At 39.7% G+C, this 17,817-nt stretch overlaps 1 protein-coding gene across 1 annotated transcript in view; it reads right to left on the reverse strand.

Moving 5' to 3' along the window:
- Msh3 (mutS homolog 3) overlaps window positions 1-17,817 on the reverse strand; it is a 158,491-nt gene that overhangs the window by 35,028 nt on the left and 105,646 nt on the right. The window contains exons 18-19 of the mRNA XM_055625652.1: window positions 14,544-14,651; window positions 3,423-3,534 (exon numbers count right to left, since the gene is read on the reverse strand). Coding sequence (XP_055481627.1) covers window positions 3,423-3,534; window positions 14,544-14,651 — 220 coding nt within the window. The remainder of the gene's footprint in view (window positions 1-3,422; window positions 3,535-14,543; window positions 14,652-17,817) is intronic.

Here is a 17,817-nt window from a genome sequence, read left to right on the forward strand (position 1 = left end):
TAATGTTATATTTATTTTGTATACAAAATAAGCATTGCTGGAACATCTAAAATGACTGTGTGCAATGGGAGGGAAGAGGAAACTGGGAAGTGGGTCCTCATCCTTACCAGCTTCAAACATTCAAATATACAAAGAAGTGCACACACCACACACAGTACTGGGGACTAGAGAATCCAAAATTCAAGAACAACTTGAATTGCTTTCAAAAGGCCACCAACCTGATAGCCATTTGACTAAATAAGCAAACAGACGCAGGACATTTAAAACTGGCATGTCATATTATGGACCATTCCATGCAATGTGTCCTGATTTTTCACAGGGCTGTAAGGATATAAGGTACTGACTCCTTAACCCTCCAGGAACAGCCAGCGCTCTCGGGCCAACATCCTCTGGTCCAGAGCAAACTCTCCCCTCTCTTTTTATGGCAGTATGCTATTAAAATGGCATCATTTCCAATGTGCTCCTGGTGGTGAGCATGGCTGAGAAGGCACCACTTGTCCTAGACTATGCCATGTTTCAAGAAATCGTCTAAGACTCAACTTACACAGCCTGTACACCACTTTCTAACTCTGGGAATTAGTTTATCACAACTATGAAGAGATGTTACACTGCAGTATCTCATTTTTCTTTTATTTCTGTAGTGTAGTATTCTGTAAACTGACAAATCCTTAATCCTGAAAAATTAACATTTTTTTTGGAAGAAAAAGAGGCAAAACTTTAAAATGAGACCTGGGGACTGCTGAAGGTGTCTGTTATTCCTCCATAACAAATCCGACATCTATACAGGCATGAACACTCCCTGTTCTTGTCAAGCTAAACCCTTTGGGAAGCACACCAAGAAGAACAACTGTGGCCTAGCCGGATAGTACAAAGATGGTAGGCGTGGGATGTGGGATTGAGCAGCAGAGCGTTGATGAGGGAAGGCTTCAAGCCAGGAGACAACTAAGAGGGAGCAAATACAGAGCCTGAAATGGCAAAGCGCCTGTGGGCCGATGGGAGGCAGGAGGGGGTGAGACAGGGAAGGAAGATGTTCTAAGCAGAGGGAATGCCATCTGCCAAGCCCAAAGGTACAGTTCTGTGAGGACTCTAATAGGTCCCAAACAGATGGAACACACAGACAGCTCAAAGGGGAGTATGATATGGTAGGTCAGACGAGGATACAGGGGCAAAGTGAATGAAGGTGCATAAAAAGGAGGAAGTAGAAACTAAGGACAAAGCAAGTACAGAAAATATTCCTAAAAGTGGGAGAGGGAAAGTCATCAAACAGTTACTTTGCTTATGAGAACTATAATGATTTCATGTAATAGAGAACCCAGGAAAGCTAGCATAATTTAGATATAAGAAAAATTAATTTTTTAAACTAACTATCAGAGTAACAATGCTATCTTTGAGGACATTTCTGTCAGGGTGTAGTTTATAAATTAATAGGCAGATTGAATTTTACATAGTAAGTTCTTTCTCTACACTATTCCTGTGTATAAATTTATACCCTGAAAAATAGAATGCGCATCACCATAGCAACAGTCTATATCAACTCCTCCTCAAGTTTAGGAAAAGCATACGTAAAAGAAATGAATATTCTGGAACATGCAAAGCTGCCTACTAGAAAAAAACTACTCTATTTATTTTGTAAGATTTAAATTCATGAGTTACTGATTCCTTTAAATGCCTTTAATTATGAGGCTACTTTATTCTTCAAATCTGACTATTAACAATATAATACATTTTTTAAAGAAAAAAATGAAAACATAAAAGAGAAATAAACAAACACCAAAGCCAAGGACAATACTCTTGGATCAAATGGATAGGCATGGGCAGTAATGGAACATGTTTTATGAGTGGCTTATCAGTTAAACATAAGCCAAGCCATTAAATATTAGCTCTACATTACTTTCTCTAGGGACACTACACTGATATAAAAACTAAAAACAGGGTCTTATTCTCATATAGGCTTCCTCTTAAAGACAACAAAAATTATTTGCTAACATGACAATTGATAGTATACACATCTAGTAAGAATGAAAAGGTTTACAGCCATTGTGTCCCTGCTTGCTATGGTCTGACTATCTATGCCTCTCATCCCCATTCACATGGAATTTGAAATCCCACGATGACGGTATCAAAGGGCCTCTAGGAGGCAATTACTATGCAGGTACTGAGAGAGACCTCCCCTTTGGCCACCAAGTGGGACACAGTGGCAGGTACCATACAGAGAACACAAAACCAGCTCACATGAGGTACTGACACCTTGATTTTGAATTCAGTCTCCACAATCATGAGAGGTCACTACTCCTGTTTGTAAACTATCCAGTCTATGGTACTTTACTGTAACAGTCTGGACAAGCCCATACATATACCAGATCCAATTTCAATACAGATTATAACTACCAACAAACCCTCTATGACTTGATATATAGCATTATGCAGAATCCAAAGCTTTTCATCTTGCTCCACACATGTAGGGCTGGTCAAACTGAGCATGTCACACATTCTTGCTTGAGGCCCCACATGGAGTAATACTGCTTCTGTCCCAGGTCCATGCTAACCTCTCTCTGGCTGCTCTCTCACATCTCTCTTCTCCCAATGACTTAAAATACTTGCTAATACTTTGTTTCTAACCACTCTATGTGATGTTTCTATCACCCGTAGGCTGCTATCCTGCCACACTTTTCCATTCAGGGTCTAAAAGTTTTGTTTCTTCAGGACCCTCCCACAGCTGCTTGCCCTCACTGCAGACATCCACACAACTCAATCAGCATTCCTTAAAGTCTCTGATATCTGGATCACTATCTTCCACAACAAATATCACTGTCTAAATTTTAGATAATTTCAACAGTCAAGGGGGTAACTCTAACTTTTCTTACCCAAATTTTTGTTTCATGGTATCATTTCCAAAGCCCTGCTACCAACATCCTAAGTCTTGGCATCATGGACAACACGCACAAAAACCTCTGAAATCTTGCTTTACTACAGGGACTAAGTATATGTTAATTAATAAAGGTGTAGGATCATCAGTGTTCTGTAGGAGAACTGCAGCCTACATCAGATAATCACTTATATTCTAACACACTAATGCTGTATGCTAATGGAAATTTGAAAAAGCACTGTATAATTTTAACATCATTAGCATATTTGTGAATATAATCTATTTTTATTGGGTTACACAGAAGAAATAAGACAATCATCTTTAGCTGATAAATCTTTGCATCTACAGAAAATTTTTCATTGGGAATTATACCAAAATCACAATTGGTGGTGACTATAAAACTATGCCTGGGATTGATCCATGGAAAGCTGAAGATGAAACTGGAAAACATAGAAAAATATTTGATACTCACATGATTGAAATCAAGGTCCTTCCCACACACAGACTTTTAGTGTCGTGTGGTACTAACTGGTTTGGGGTGTCATGTGGTACTTACTGACAAACTTGTGCTGTTGGGCACAAACTGATCCTGTTCACCCAGCAACACATCGATCATAGGGTGCCTTCCATTGTTTATAATGATTTTCTTTCCTTCTTGTAGAGTTGGCCTGAAAAAAATAAGTTTCATCAACTTGTAGACACGAAAGGAGCTTTTTAAAAGAAGCACTGACTACCTTGGCATGGTGACATAGCTGTAATCTCAGCACTTAGGGAAGCAGAGGCAGGGAGATGTCTATGAGTTCAAGGCCAGCCTGGACATATTGATACAGGATAAAAACAGAAAAGACAGACAATAAAACCTTAGACTTCAAGAACACATGTTCAGAAAAAGAATTTGAGAACAGAAATCAGCAACTGGGAATAACAGCACACTGAAGAACAACAGGCCTCAGGAAACCTATCTTCACGTGATTGCAGCTTTGATTTGCCTATCACTGTTTGAGATCAGTCAGTACATGCTTTGCTAAACAAAGTTTGGATCACTGTACATCACTTCACTCGCCATGGAAAGCCATTACCAGATTAAATTATCATCCTAATATAAATGACACTGGGTTTGGATTAAGAGACTGAAAAATCAAATGCTTTCACAAAGGGTGCTTCTATAGTATCTTCTACTTTTGATACAAAACATAATTTTCCACCATGTTATTCTTTGCTTTAAGTCTTCATATCATATCAGTGTTAACTTTCTAAAGACTTATTTATGTGTATGAATGTGTGCCATGTGAGGGCCTGGGAGTTATGAGTAGTTATGAGCAGCCATGTTGTGGGTGCTGGGATTTGAACACAGGCCCTCTGTAAAAGCACCTGGTTCTCCCAACCACTGACCTGTCTCTCCAGCCCATCTAATCCATTTCTGAACAACTTTATCCTGCTTATCAAAGCCAAGGTTGGGATACTTCCTCAGAAGGTGACACTGAAATCAGTTTGGTGTTTCCCTCCCTAACTTTTATCAGCAATTATGCCTATACACATACGGCACTGGTTGTGTTCTGTTCAAATACTTCAGTACACCATCCCACAAATACTTTAACTCAATAGCTTCTTCACATAATCATTACACGTAAAAATGTATTTTACTACCTGGGTCTAATGAATCCTTGTTTTTAATTTTTAAAAGCCTATTTTAAAAATAACTTTGTAGAAGTGACACTACTAGAATAATTTAAAAAAATCAATCTCAGAGCAAATAATAATAACAGTGGTTATTATTAATTTTTACACTGCCGGGACTGAGGTCACTGCCCCAAGTCATGTTAGGCAAGTGTTCTACCACTAATCTATAGTCTAACAAGCAAACAAAATTTTGTTCATTCTTTCTTGGTCTTCAAAGTATATATATACCTGGAATGGGTAATACACAAAATGTAACATATTCATTTATAAATACTATATTACAAATTTTAATTTATTTCTAGGAGATTGTAGTCCATGGTTTTGAGTCTTCTTATCCACGCATCAAAAAACAAAATAGCTGGATAATTCTTAAAACTGTTCAGAGCTCATAAATTTCTTAAGGAGGAACAGCTACTACCTTCATTCATAATGCAAAACATATTTATTTTTTGATTCATAAATGCCAATTAGAACAATCAATCAAATGAATCCTTTCACTAGATGTCATCTGTTTCCTTTCAATATCCTGCCTGCTCACCTAGAGTAAGTAAATATCATTGAACAAATATAAATACATAGAAAGCCATGTTTTTTTAGCAAAACAGGTTAATCCAGGTTTTCATTAGAAAATGTTAAATGATGACTGGTCCCCATGTGTGACAACCAGGCCAGAAGAACACATTTCATTTTACCCTACAAAATCATTTAAAATCAATTTCTGACACAACTATAATGTTATAATGATATTAACAACAGTACACATCAACACTGTCACCTGAACAGTGATTAATAATTGCCATCTTCTCCAACAGATTCCTCACAGAACCAATGTCTTCAGCTTCACATTTACCTGGAGTGAGTGATGGACACTGTCTTCTGGTAACTATGTTCCTGTTTACTGTGGGTAAACACTGAAAACTCTCACCCTACCTAGTGAAAGTCGGAAGAAAATTGCAGCAGTGATACTATGTTTTTTTCATACCTTTTGGAAAGATGTTTTAGCAGTTTGGGAAAGAAAATTAACAAAAAGATAGTGTTATGGGGATTTTTCCTGTCACTTTTGCTACACCATTCTCCAGTTCCTTGTTGGGATTTTTACATGGCACTGCCGTATAAATGCTGAAATAGTTCCTAAAACAGGAAGTGACCACTGAAGACCCTCAAGTCTTTCTCAGAGTACCTCTGTGGGAACTATAATGCAGAAGTTACTTTTTTTATTTTGAGAGACAGGGCTTCTCTATGTAGCCTTGGCTGCCCTGGACTCCTTCTGTAGACCAGGCTGGCTTTGAACTCACAGAGATCCACCTGCCTCAGCCTCCCTGAGTGCTGGGATTAAACGTGTGCACCACCACACCCGACTGTCAGAATTTACTTTTTAACCAACAAAAAACAGTAAGTTTTTTTCTTTGTCCTCTGGAAGACATTTAAAAACCTAGAATTAACCACAAGATGACCTACAGAGTAAATTAACCTGAATCCATGGGGGCTCACAGAGACAGAAGCGCCAACCACAGAGCAAGCATGGGCTGGGCCTAGGCCCCTTGCTCATATCTAGCAGATGCGTCGCTTGGTCTTCGTGTGGGCTCCCTAACAAGTGGAGTGGGGGTTGTCTCTGACTCTGTTACGTGCATTTGGATCCCTTTCTGTAGCTGGGCTGCCTTGCCTGGCCTTGGGGGAGAGAGTGCACTTATTCTTAGTCCTACTGGGACTTGATGTGCCAGAGTGGGTTGGTACTCATGAGGGGCCTCCTGTTCTCTGAGAGAGGTGAAGGGGGGCACAGGTGAAGGGGGAGATGGGAAGAGAGGAGGGAAGGGTCTGCAATCTGGCTGTCAGTGTGGCATTCTGAAAACACCAGGCCATTTCTCATCAGGTTTTCAGCATTCATTTGAGGCAGCTACCTAGTTATACGTAAATCCTTCTCTGACGTTAGACATTTTCACTGTGGCCAAGTTTTCACCGACATGAGAGTGCTACACTAAACCTCTAGCCTGTGTGTGTACATGTGCACAGATGTATTCCAGGGTTTTCACTAAGCTAGATTAAATTCCTGGAGAAGTTGCAAGTCACCAAGTATGCATGCTCTTATGTTAGTGGACAAAAGGAGCCATAACATACCTTCCTACCAGCATGATAGGAAGCTGACTAGTTTTTCTCACACTCACAACGAAAACTGACATACTCATGTTTTCTAGTTTTTGAAAGTGAACGGAGCTATCTCATTGTTTTTACTGTGTGTTATCAATACTGTAAAATGATTATTTTTCAAGAAGTGACTCAAGTGTCTTAAGTGAAATCACCCATGAAGGGAGGGTATCTTGGTCAGTTTACTCTCAACTGGACATAACTTAGGGCCACCTGAGAAGAGGGAATCTCAACTGAAGAAAGGTTTCCATCAGACTGGCCTGTGGCCCTTTTTTAAAGGGATTGTTTTGATTGGTGGCTAATGTGGGAGGCCCAGCCCATGTGGGCAGTGCCGCCCCTAGGCAGGAGTTCTGGGCCTAAGAAAGCCCAGTTGAGCATGAGCCAAAGAGTGAGAGGTAAGCAGTGCTCCTTCATGGGCTCCTTCAGTTCTGTCCCTGACCTCCCACGGCGATGCACAGTGACCTGAAAGCATAAGCCAAATAACCCTTTCCTCCCAAGCTGCTTTTTTTGGTCTCATCTCCTTTTTAAAAATTATTTATTATTTACTATAACTTATTCACTTTGTGTCCCACTGTAGCCCCCACCCTCAGCTCTTTCCAGTCTCTCCCTCCCTCCCTCCCTCCCTCCCTCCCTCCCTCCCTCTCTCCCTCCCTCCCTCTTCTCCTCTTATGCTCCTCCCCTAGTCCACTGATAGGGGAGGTCCTCCTCTCCTACTATCTGACCCTAGCCTATCAGGTCTCATCAGGACTGATTGCATCCTCTTCCTCTGTAGCCTGGCAAGACTGTACTCCTAGGAAGAGGTGATCAAAGAGCCAGCCACTGAGTTAATGCCAGAGACAGCCCCTGCTCCCCTTACCAGGGAACCCATGTGGACACTGAGCTGCCTATAGTCTACATCTGAGCAGAGGTCTAGGTCCTCTCTATGCATGGTCCTTGGTTGGAGTATCAGTCTCTGCAGGGATCCCTGGACTCAAGATTTTTTTTTTTTTTTTTTTTTTTTTTTTTTTGCTCTGTTGCTCTCCTTGAGGAGCTCCTGTCCCCTCCAGGTCTTTCTATCTCCCCATTCTTCCATAAGATTGCCTGCACTCTGCCCAAAGTTTGGCTATGCGTCTGTATCTGTTTTAATAACCTGCTGGGTAGAGTCTTTCAGAAAGACATAAAATCAGAAAAGGTTCTGACACAAAACATCCAAGATATCAAGGACATCATGAAAAGACAAAACCTAAGAATAATAGAATAGACCCCCAAGTTGCTTTTAATCAGAGTGTTTTGTTGTTTTTTTTTTTTTTTTTTTTTTTTTTTTAAAATCAGAGTGTTTTATCACAGCAACAGAAAAGAGATTAGAACAAAGGCACATAGAAGTGACAACAAAAGAACAGTTTGGGGGTACAGAGTATAATACTAAAGACAGAGTGTTTATTTAGGAAGCTTATGGGTTTATTATAGGAGAGAAAGATAGAAGAACATGCAAAATATATAAATTTTAAATTAAATCCTAGGTGGTCTACAAGTGCAGTCAGTCACTGGTGTGACTCCCTGAGATTCTGCTGTGGAGCCACACTATGAGTGATCTGTCTGCTGAATTGACAATGACTTACTTTGTTGCTCTCAAACTGATATAATGACAAAACACTTCTCAGGAAGGCAAGAAACAAAGGAAAAGTCACAGCCCTGAGATGCTATTACAGGACAGAAGAGCTACAGCAGGGAAGATAGGCAGAAAAGCTGACAATATCACGTGGTGGTGAGGGGAAGGACTGAGGAAATCCTGATGTCTCCTAGAAAGAAGGAACCATTTGAACACTAACAGATTTAGCTGCTACAATTTATACATTTTTTTAACTGCAGCTTTCTCTTTTAACTGTCTCAGAGGAACAAAATATAAATGGTATTAATGAAACAAGTAAGCATAATGGAAATTAGAGAGCTAAAATAAAGGTTACATAGAGGTGACAAAAAGGTTACAGGACAGTCAACAGGAACATCTTAACTGTATCTTAAGAGCACTGGGAAGAAAAGATTGCAATTGTGAAGCCATGTAACCTGCTGGAACCAAAGACTGTGGCTCACATGTACTGACATTAAATGAGCTAAAAATTATTAAAAAAAAAAAAAAAAGTGTTTGCCTCTCAGAAACATACAGTTTAAAATGCAGTCTAAATTCAATTTTCCTGTTTCATGGCTATTTACATCTACTTTAATTTTTTCCTGAAGAAAAAAAAGTTTTTCTGATGTAATACACTGTCAAAAATAATTAATATTATTTATGTAGCTCCACCAAACCTGAGCAGATTTTTCCTAATATAAAATACACAATGTATAATTTGTAAATATTTAGCATTTGAAATGTCCTCTGAAATGTTTATTGATAGATCTGATAATCTGGAATACTTCTTGAACTAAGGAAAAACAGAAAAGTTGGTTGAAGTGCACAAAACAACTGTTCACAGGCATCTGACAACTAAAACGTGAACAGGTCCTTGGTAGGACAGAGGCCCACGGGAGCAGGCACCATAAGTGCTGAGAGGTATCTAACAGCATGGGAGAAGCTGTGACTTGAAGAAGGAACTATCGAGGACTGCCCCAGGTGCCAGAGTAGCTAGGACGAGCTGCAGAGACCTGTCCATCACCTCAATCCTGATCTGGAGCAGTTACTACTAGACTTTCAGTGTCTTGAGATGACTATGAGATGCAAAATCACTCCAGAATGGACATAGCATAAAACCATTTCTATAACTGTTGACTAAAATCACCAGGCAGTCAATAAGCCTGATCAAAAAAGAGCAGAAATGATGCAACACACACACACATCCGTAAGAGCTTCAGGTACCTGCAATGACAAAGACTTTAAATTAACTATGCCCACTAATGGTACAGAGAAATGGCACAAGGTTGAAACGTAACAGAAGGAAACAATTTGTCATCTTACACACTGATGAAAATTTAACGTGGTGCAATGGATCAAACTGCATAATCATCTAGATGATTGTTTCACCATGAAAGTTCCAGCAGCAGTGGATATCTTAAGGTGCCTTAAAGAAGGATGAGGGGAAGAGGAGGACACACAAGTTTCAAATAGGAAAGTTTCAAACTTATTTATTTATATGAATAAATCACACTAAATGTCCCCTGTTTAATTCCCAAACAGACTTTGTCAGGAAAAGCTCACTTCACAAATTTAGTATAAAAGAAGTCCTACTGATGCCACAAATGTATAAGAGAGAAGTCACATCAACTGACTACAGACTCTAAGTTTTTATAATAATACATGATAAATAGGATATAAATTTCCCTTGTTTTCTACAGTGAAAACTCAGCTCTAAAGGCAATACTGTGTGTACTTGAAATCCCTTTGGTATGATAACGAGCTAGGTAGTAACTGAGACACAACGATCTGTTTTAAACATGACTGCTATTACCAATGTAGATAGATTCATCACAAATGGGCAATAAAATAACACACTACATTTAGAGAACACCAATTCCTCTAGCTCTCTCCACAAATAAAGAAATACTGTGCATTAAACAACTTTTTTTTCATGCCCTCTATGTACTGACATCATAGCATACTTGAATACATATTTTAAAAAATCGACACAATACAAAGAAGAAACCAAGATAGGAAAGAGACTGTCCACTGGGACCTTCAGGCCAGAGGCACAGCAGGAAAACCCTTGAGAGGCTTTTCTGTTAGTCTTCACAATAACCTGCTGTAATATGCAGCTTCATTTAAAAATGCTTTGGAACCTGAGTTTTTGATCTTAGCCTTTCTAATGGGTATAGGTGAAACCTCAGGGTCGTTTTGATTTGCATTTCCCTGATGACTAAGGAGGTTGAGCATTTCTTTAAGCGTTTCTCTGCCATTCCATATTCCTCTATTTAGAATTCTGTTTAGCTCTGCGCTCCATTTTTTAAATCGTATTACTTGATGTTTAACTTCTTGAGTCCTTTATATATTCTGGATATCAGCCCTCTGTCAGATATAGGGTTGGTGAAGATCCTTTCCCAGTCTCTAGGCTGTCATTTTGTTCTGACAACACCATCCTTTGCTTTACAGAAGCTTTTCAGTTTTATTAGGTCCCGTTTATTGATTGTTGATCTTAGAGCCTGTGCTGTTTGTGTTCTGTTCAGGAAGTTGTCTCCTGTGCCAATGAGTTCTACGATCTTCCCTACTTTTTCTTCTAACAGGTTCAGTGTGTCTGGTTTTATGTTAAGGTCTTTGATCCACTTGGACTTTAGTTTTGTGCAAGATGATAATTATGGATCTATTTGCATTTTCCAATATGAAGATATCCAGTTAGACCAGCACTATTTGTTGAAGATGCTGTCTTTTTTCCATTGTATAGTTTTGGCTTCTTTGTCAAAAATAAAGTATCTGTAGGTGTGTGGGTGTTTTTCTGGGTCTTCAATTTGATTCCATTGATCCACCAGTCTGTTTCTATGCCAGTACCATGCCATTTTTTTTTTCACTTTTGCTCTATAATACAGCTTGAGATCAGGGATGGAGATACCTCCAGATGATCTTTTATTGTGCAGTTTTGTTTTTCTATATGAAATTGAGAACTGTTCTTTTGAGGTCTGTAAGGAATTGTACTGGTCAAGTGACAACACATGCTGGAGAGCATGTGGAGAAAGGGGAACCCTCCTCCATTGTTGGTGGGAATGTAAACTTGTACAACCATTTTGGAAATCAATCTAGCGACTTCTCAGAAAATTGGGAATAGTGCTACCTCAAGATCCAGCTATACCACTCCTGGGCATATATCTGAAATATGCTCAACCATACAACAAGGACATTTGTTCAACATGTTTGTAGCAGCTTTATTCTTAATAGCCAGAATCTGGAAACAACACAGATGTCCCTCAATTGAGGAATGGATACAGAAATTGTAGTACATTTATATAATGGAATACTACTCAGCAATTAAAACCAAGGAAATCATGAAATTTGCAAGCAAATGGATGGAACGAAAAAAGATCATCCTGAGTGAGGTAACCCAGAAGTAGAATGACACATATGGTATATACTCACTTATAAGTGGATATTAGCCACATAGTATAGTATAGTATAGTATAGTATAGTATAGTATAGTATAATATAATATAATATAATATAATGAAATATAATATAATGAAATATAATATAATCATACTAAAATTTATAGTCCTAAAGAGGCTAAACAACAAGGAGGACCCTAGGGAAAATGCTTAACCCTCACTCAGAAGGGCTAACAGGATAGACAGTGGAAGCTAGAGAAAACAGGAAACAGGACAGGAACCTACCACAGAGGGCCTCTGAAAGAATCTGCCCAGCAGGGGATTAAAGCAGATGCTGAGACTCATAGCCAAACTTTGGGAAGAGCACAGGGAATCTTATGGAAGAAGGGGGACATAAAAAGACCTGGAAGGGACAGGAGCTCCACAAGGAAGCAACAGAGCCAAAAAACCTGGGCCGATGGGCCCTGCAGAGACCAATATTCCAACCAAGTACCATGTGTGGAGAGGATCTAGAACCCCTGCACAGATGTAGCCCATGGCAGTTTAGTTTCCAAGTGGGTTCCCTGGTAAGGGGAGCAGGGGCTGTCTCTGGCATTAACTCAGTGGCTAGCTCTTTGATCACCTCCTCCTGGGGGTACAGCTTTGCCAGGCCACAGAGGAAGAGGATGCAGCCAGTCCTGATTAGACCTGATGGGCTAGAGTCAGATAGTCGGAGAGGAAGACCTCCCCTATCAGTGGACTAAGGAAGGAGCACAAGGAAAGAAGAGGGAGGGAGGGTAAGATTGGGAGGAAATGAAGGAGGGTTACAGCTGGGATACAAAGTGAATAAATTATAATAAATAATAAACCAATAAAAATACTTTGGAAAGACAACTTATTGAAAAGATAGAATTACTCCTTAAAGTTAGATCTGTCTCATCCTCATATCCTTTATGAAAAGAAGTAGGGATGCTGGGATGCTCAGAGGACAATGAAGAATAGTGTTATGAGTCTGGATCTCACTAAGATAATCAGGAAAGCTCACAGAAAACACTGACAGAACACCCATATTCCCAGTCTCTTGTTTACATACAAGCTTTTTAAGTGTAGTTTACAAAACTACACTTCAGTGAAACATGCTATTAGGTTTCCAAGTCAGCAAACTTCATGATTTCCTTGTTTTTAATTGCTGAGTAGTATTCCATTGTGTAAACGTACCACAATTTCTGTATCCCTTCCTTCGTTGACGGACACCTGGGTTTTTTCCAGGTTCTGGTTATTACAAATAAAGCTGCTACGAACATGGCTGAACAAATGTCCTTTCGTGTACTTGAGCATAGTTTGGATATATGCCAAGGAGTGGTATAGCTGGATCTTGAGGAATCGCTATTCCTAATTGTCTGAGAAAGCGCCAAATTGATTTTCCAAAGTGGTTGTACAAGTTTACATTCCCACCAGCAGTGGAGGAGGGTTCTCCTTTCTCCACATCCTCTCCAGCACGTATTGTCACTTGAATTTTTGATCTTAGCCATTCTGATGGGTATAAGGTGAAATCTCAGGGTCATTTTTATTTGCATCTCCCTGATGACTAAGAATGTTGAGCATTTCTTTAAGTGTTTCTCTGCCATTCTATATTCCTCTACAGAGAAATCTGTTTAGCTCTGTACCCCATTTTTTAATTTGATTTGTTGCTTTTTACAAATGGTGGGAACTAGAAAAGATCATCCTGAGTGAGGTATCCCAGAAGCAGAAAGACATACACAGGGTATATACTCACTTATAAATGGATACTAGACATGTAATATAGGATAAACCTACAAAAATCTGTATACCTGAAGAAGCTGAGCTGGAAGGAGGACCCTGGGTAAGATGATCAATCCTCACTCAGAAAGGCAAATGGGATGGGCAGTGGAAGAAGGAGAAAACAGGAAACAGGACAGGAGCTTACCACGGAGAGCCTCCGAAAGACTACCCAGCAGTGTATCAAAGCAGATACTGAGAATCATAAACAAAATCTGGGCAGAGTGCAGGGAATCTTAGGAAAGAAGTGGGATATCATAAGACCTGGAGAGAACAGGAACTCAACAAGGATAGCAACAGAACCAAAGTATCTGGGCACAGGGCTCTTTTCTGAGCCTGATACTTCTGAGACTAATACTCCAACTAAGGACCATTCATGGATATAACCTAGAACCCCTGCTCAGATGCAGCCCATGGCAGCTTAGTATCCAAGTGGGTTCCCTAGTAAGGGCAAAAGGTACTGTCTCTGATATGAACCCAGGGCTAGCTCTTTGACCACCTCCCCCTGTTGGGGAGCAGCCTTGCCAGGCCACAGAGGAGGACAATGTAGCCAGTTCTGATGAGACCGGATAAGCTAGGGTCAGATGGAAGGGGAGGAGACTCTCCCCTATCCATGGACTTGGAGAGGGGCATGGGAGGAGATGAGGAAGGGAGGGTAGGATTGGGAGGGAATGAGGAAGGGGGCTATAGCTGGGATAGAAAGTGAATAAACTATAATTAACATAAAAAATAAAAATTTAATTAAAACATATATAAAAGTTTCCAAGTCAAAGCTAACAGCAAAAAAGAGTTCTCAAACTTCACATAAAAAGTTTATATAAGCCTAAAAGTTCAAGGGTAGCATTCACTTCCAGAGCTATGACAGGCGCCTGCATTCTACTCAACTATAGAACAAGGAAGGAAGGAGTTTATTTTTCAATTTAAGCCATATGTGTATGATAAGAGTGATAAGAGGCTTGACCAAGAGTACAGCACATGTGAACAACTGTAATATTTTATAATAGCAATAGTAGAATTAACTGGATATTCCCATTTATCTGAAACCATGGTAAATGAGGGAAATGAAAAACTATATTACCTGCAGTAATTTCCTTGCTTAGCGACCTTGGCCAGGGAGAAAATGCAGTCAACAGTTGCTAGGTGATTCACAGCCTTACACAAAGTGTGGTAATGTTCACCAAAATTCCTATAGAAAAAGCAACAAGATGAGCAGACTGATTTCTTGACCTATGACAGCTGAGCAACAAGCAATCTGTCTACTAGCAACATAAGCACAAATGAAATAAGCAGATATATCCAACAGGTAAGGGAGAAGGACGGTATATTGAAATATCTTTCATTTAAAATAACTGGTTATTGCGTCCTCGTCCACTATGTTTGGGACAATTATATAAATCTAAACCAGCTTCTGTAAGGTGATGTAGACATAGCATTATGTGTGTGTGTCTGTGTGTGTGTCTATGCTATATTCACTTTTCATCTGACTGTGACATTTCTCTTCAGGACAGAAATTTCAATGTGGAAATAGTTTCAGTTTGCTTCCTTCCATAGCTTCAAGAATCATTCAGGTGGACGCCCCCTTGCACTCTTCCTTATAGCAATGCCCAATTCTGCAGTAGGTGTCTCAGTGCCTTTCACACGGAACTGGCAGAGTCCAGTCTGTCTGTCTACTGACTGACTGACTTAGCTTTAAAGCCCTTAATATATAGTCCATACTCCCAGCACAGAACAGACATTGCAATAAATAGTTGTAAAAGACAAGACAGAAATAAATACACCTTCAGTTATCTTATTAATCCCTGGTGATGGAAAGTATCAAGAATTTCATTAAAAGTTTATTAAAAATGAATAGAACTGTTTATAGAGTTGGGCTTTTTTGTTTTGGTTCAGTTTTTTTGAGACAGACTTCCTTTATGTAGTCTTGGATGTCTTGGAACTCGCTCTACAAATTATACTGGCCTCGAGCTCATAGTGTCCTCCTGCCTTTGCCCCTCCCAGGTGCTGGGAATAAAGGTGTGCTCCACCACCACTCGGGTAGAGTTGGGCTTTTTTAAACCTCTTTTTACCTTATTATTGGGAAGGGAGGAGGATGGGGACTACCGCTGGGATAAAAAGGGGTATCTTTTTTACCTTATTATTCCATTATCTCATACCATAGTATTTTATTCCAATATGTGCAATACTATATAAACTATGGGCATCTATATATCTTGATAAATTGTGGGTGTTGACAATGAACACAATTGGCCAGACATGATGGCATAAGCTTATAATCCCAGCACTCAAGAGACTACTGAGGCAGGGGATCACAAATTCAAGGTCACAGTCAGCTGCATAGGCATTCCAGGCCCTACCTCAAAATATTATAAATATATATTTATATGTTATATAATACATAATATACAAAGTATATAGCATATTATATATACAAAAGTACCCAAGACTTGATTTTAAGTGCTCTGAATGAAATATTTTTTAAGTAAAGAGAGAATGTGTAACTGAGCTTAAATTTTAGAGTAAATAGTCATCTGAGAGAAAGTGAGGCAATGCTCAATCAACACCATTCAAATGTAGGCAGGCACAAGTCATGACTCTTCGAAGGCAGAAAAAATGAGGAAAGGCAATGACAACTAAGTGCAGAAGGCCCAGGGGAAATGCTGGAGGCAACCACTCCTCACTGCCCAGACACAGGAGGGATGCTGTTATCACTGCCTCCTAGCTCACAACAGAGCATCACACAGTTCAGATGCGCAACACAGTTGCCCAAGATCATGTAACTACTGGACAGCAAAGCCTAGATGTAAACCGCATTCTCTGTTGTGTTTTCTGTTTTCTAACAGTGCTGGGATAGACTATGGCCTGTCACACACTAAGCAAACAGTCTCTCACAGACCTCCACCTTCAATTCTAACCTATGACCCAGCTCACAATGCTATTCTGCAAGGTTCTATTATTGCTGCTGCATGCTTTTTTACACAGCAAAACACAGAGGTAAATTGCCTGCCTTTTCATAAAATCATGATGTCACTCAGATGTCCCACACAGATTGGCATGTATGACGGGAAGTGAAGTATCACACTGAACACCTTTCTTGAAAAATAGTTATGTAATAATGTAATATAATGTGGATTCAGATTTTAGAAGTGCTTAGTTTCAGTCTATTTGCAACTTAAAAGTTTTTACAGCACCTCCTACATTTCCAGATTGAATTACTATAAAGACCAGTTCTTCCTACATAATTTTATCTTATTTTTTTGGGGGGAACCCCCGTATTTTCTGATTTGTTTCATTATCCAAAGTATTCTACTAATGACATTTTCATGCAGATTTTTGTTATTTGTGAACTAAAAATTATATCCACAGTATAATTTACACATATTTATGAGTAGACAGAATATATTAATTAACCTATTTTACCTGAATTAGGGTTCACCTTTATAAGTGTATGAATCACGTTAGTAGCGTGAGACTGTGAGTGGTTGTGTCCCTGTATCAGCTGGACCCTCCTCAGATGTTACCTTAAAAATGTCTTCTACTTTTAAAGATACTGGACATTGTGAGGTCCCCACTGGACAGATGGCTGTAGAGTAACCACACCTTAGCATTCCTGGTCAGACCTCAACTACATGTCTGACCTCTCACTCTCCCCTTGGTCTGTGGCCTTGCTGTCTTTACCCTAATTACTGACCCATCTGATAGTCTTATCTTGGTTCTTCCTCTTTTACCAGAGAGCAGTCTATTTGATGTTTCTGACCCTGCTTCTCCGAACATAAGGGCCAATGCACTTTGGTACAAACAAAGTGTCATTTTATACTTCCTTTTACTCCCTTCCCTCCAGGTCCAATCAAGACCGTACCCAATCGCCCACAGTAACTACCTGTTTCTGATGATCTTCTAATGTTCAGAAAGGAGGTGAGAGATACAGTTTTCAGTGGGTACCATTTCAGTTAATAAATAAGACACAAAGGAAGAAAAAGAAAATAGGAAATAGATCTACCTCAAGACCCAGCTATAGCACTCCTGGGCATATACCCAAAAGATACCATAAGGACACTTGTTCAACTATGCTCATAGCAGCTTTATTCATAATAGTCAGAAATTGGACACAACTCAGATGTCCCTCAACCAAAGAATAGATAAAGGAAATGTGGTACTGAGAGACCAAAAGATTAAAAATCAGGAGCTATTAATATTTAAGGCCTGAACTAGGTGGGTGGAGAAGTCCAGCAATGCCCTGAGGGGAAGGACCACTTTACTGCATTCTTTCCCCACCCTCTAGAGATACAGTTGCTGGGAAACTGGCCCATCCCCGTAGGGAGGGACACTAGATCATTAATGGTTTGGAGGACCTT

This window comes from Psammomys obesus, unplaced genomic scaffold (assembly GCF_907164565.1).
Source record: "Psammomys obesus unplaced genomic scaffold, mPsaObe1.curated_primary_1811, whole genome shotgun sequence".
NCBI classification, from domain to species: domain Eukaryota; kingdom Metazoa; phylum Chordata; class Mammalia; order Rodentia; family Muridae; genus Psammomys; species Psammomys obesus.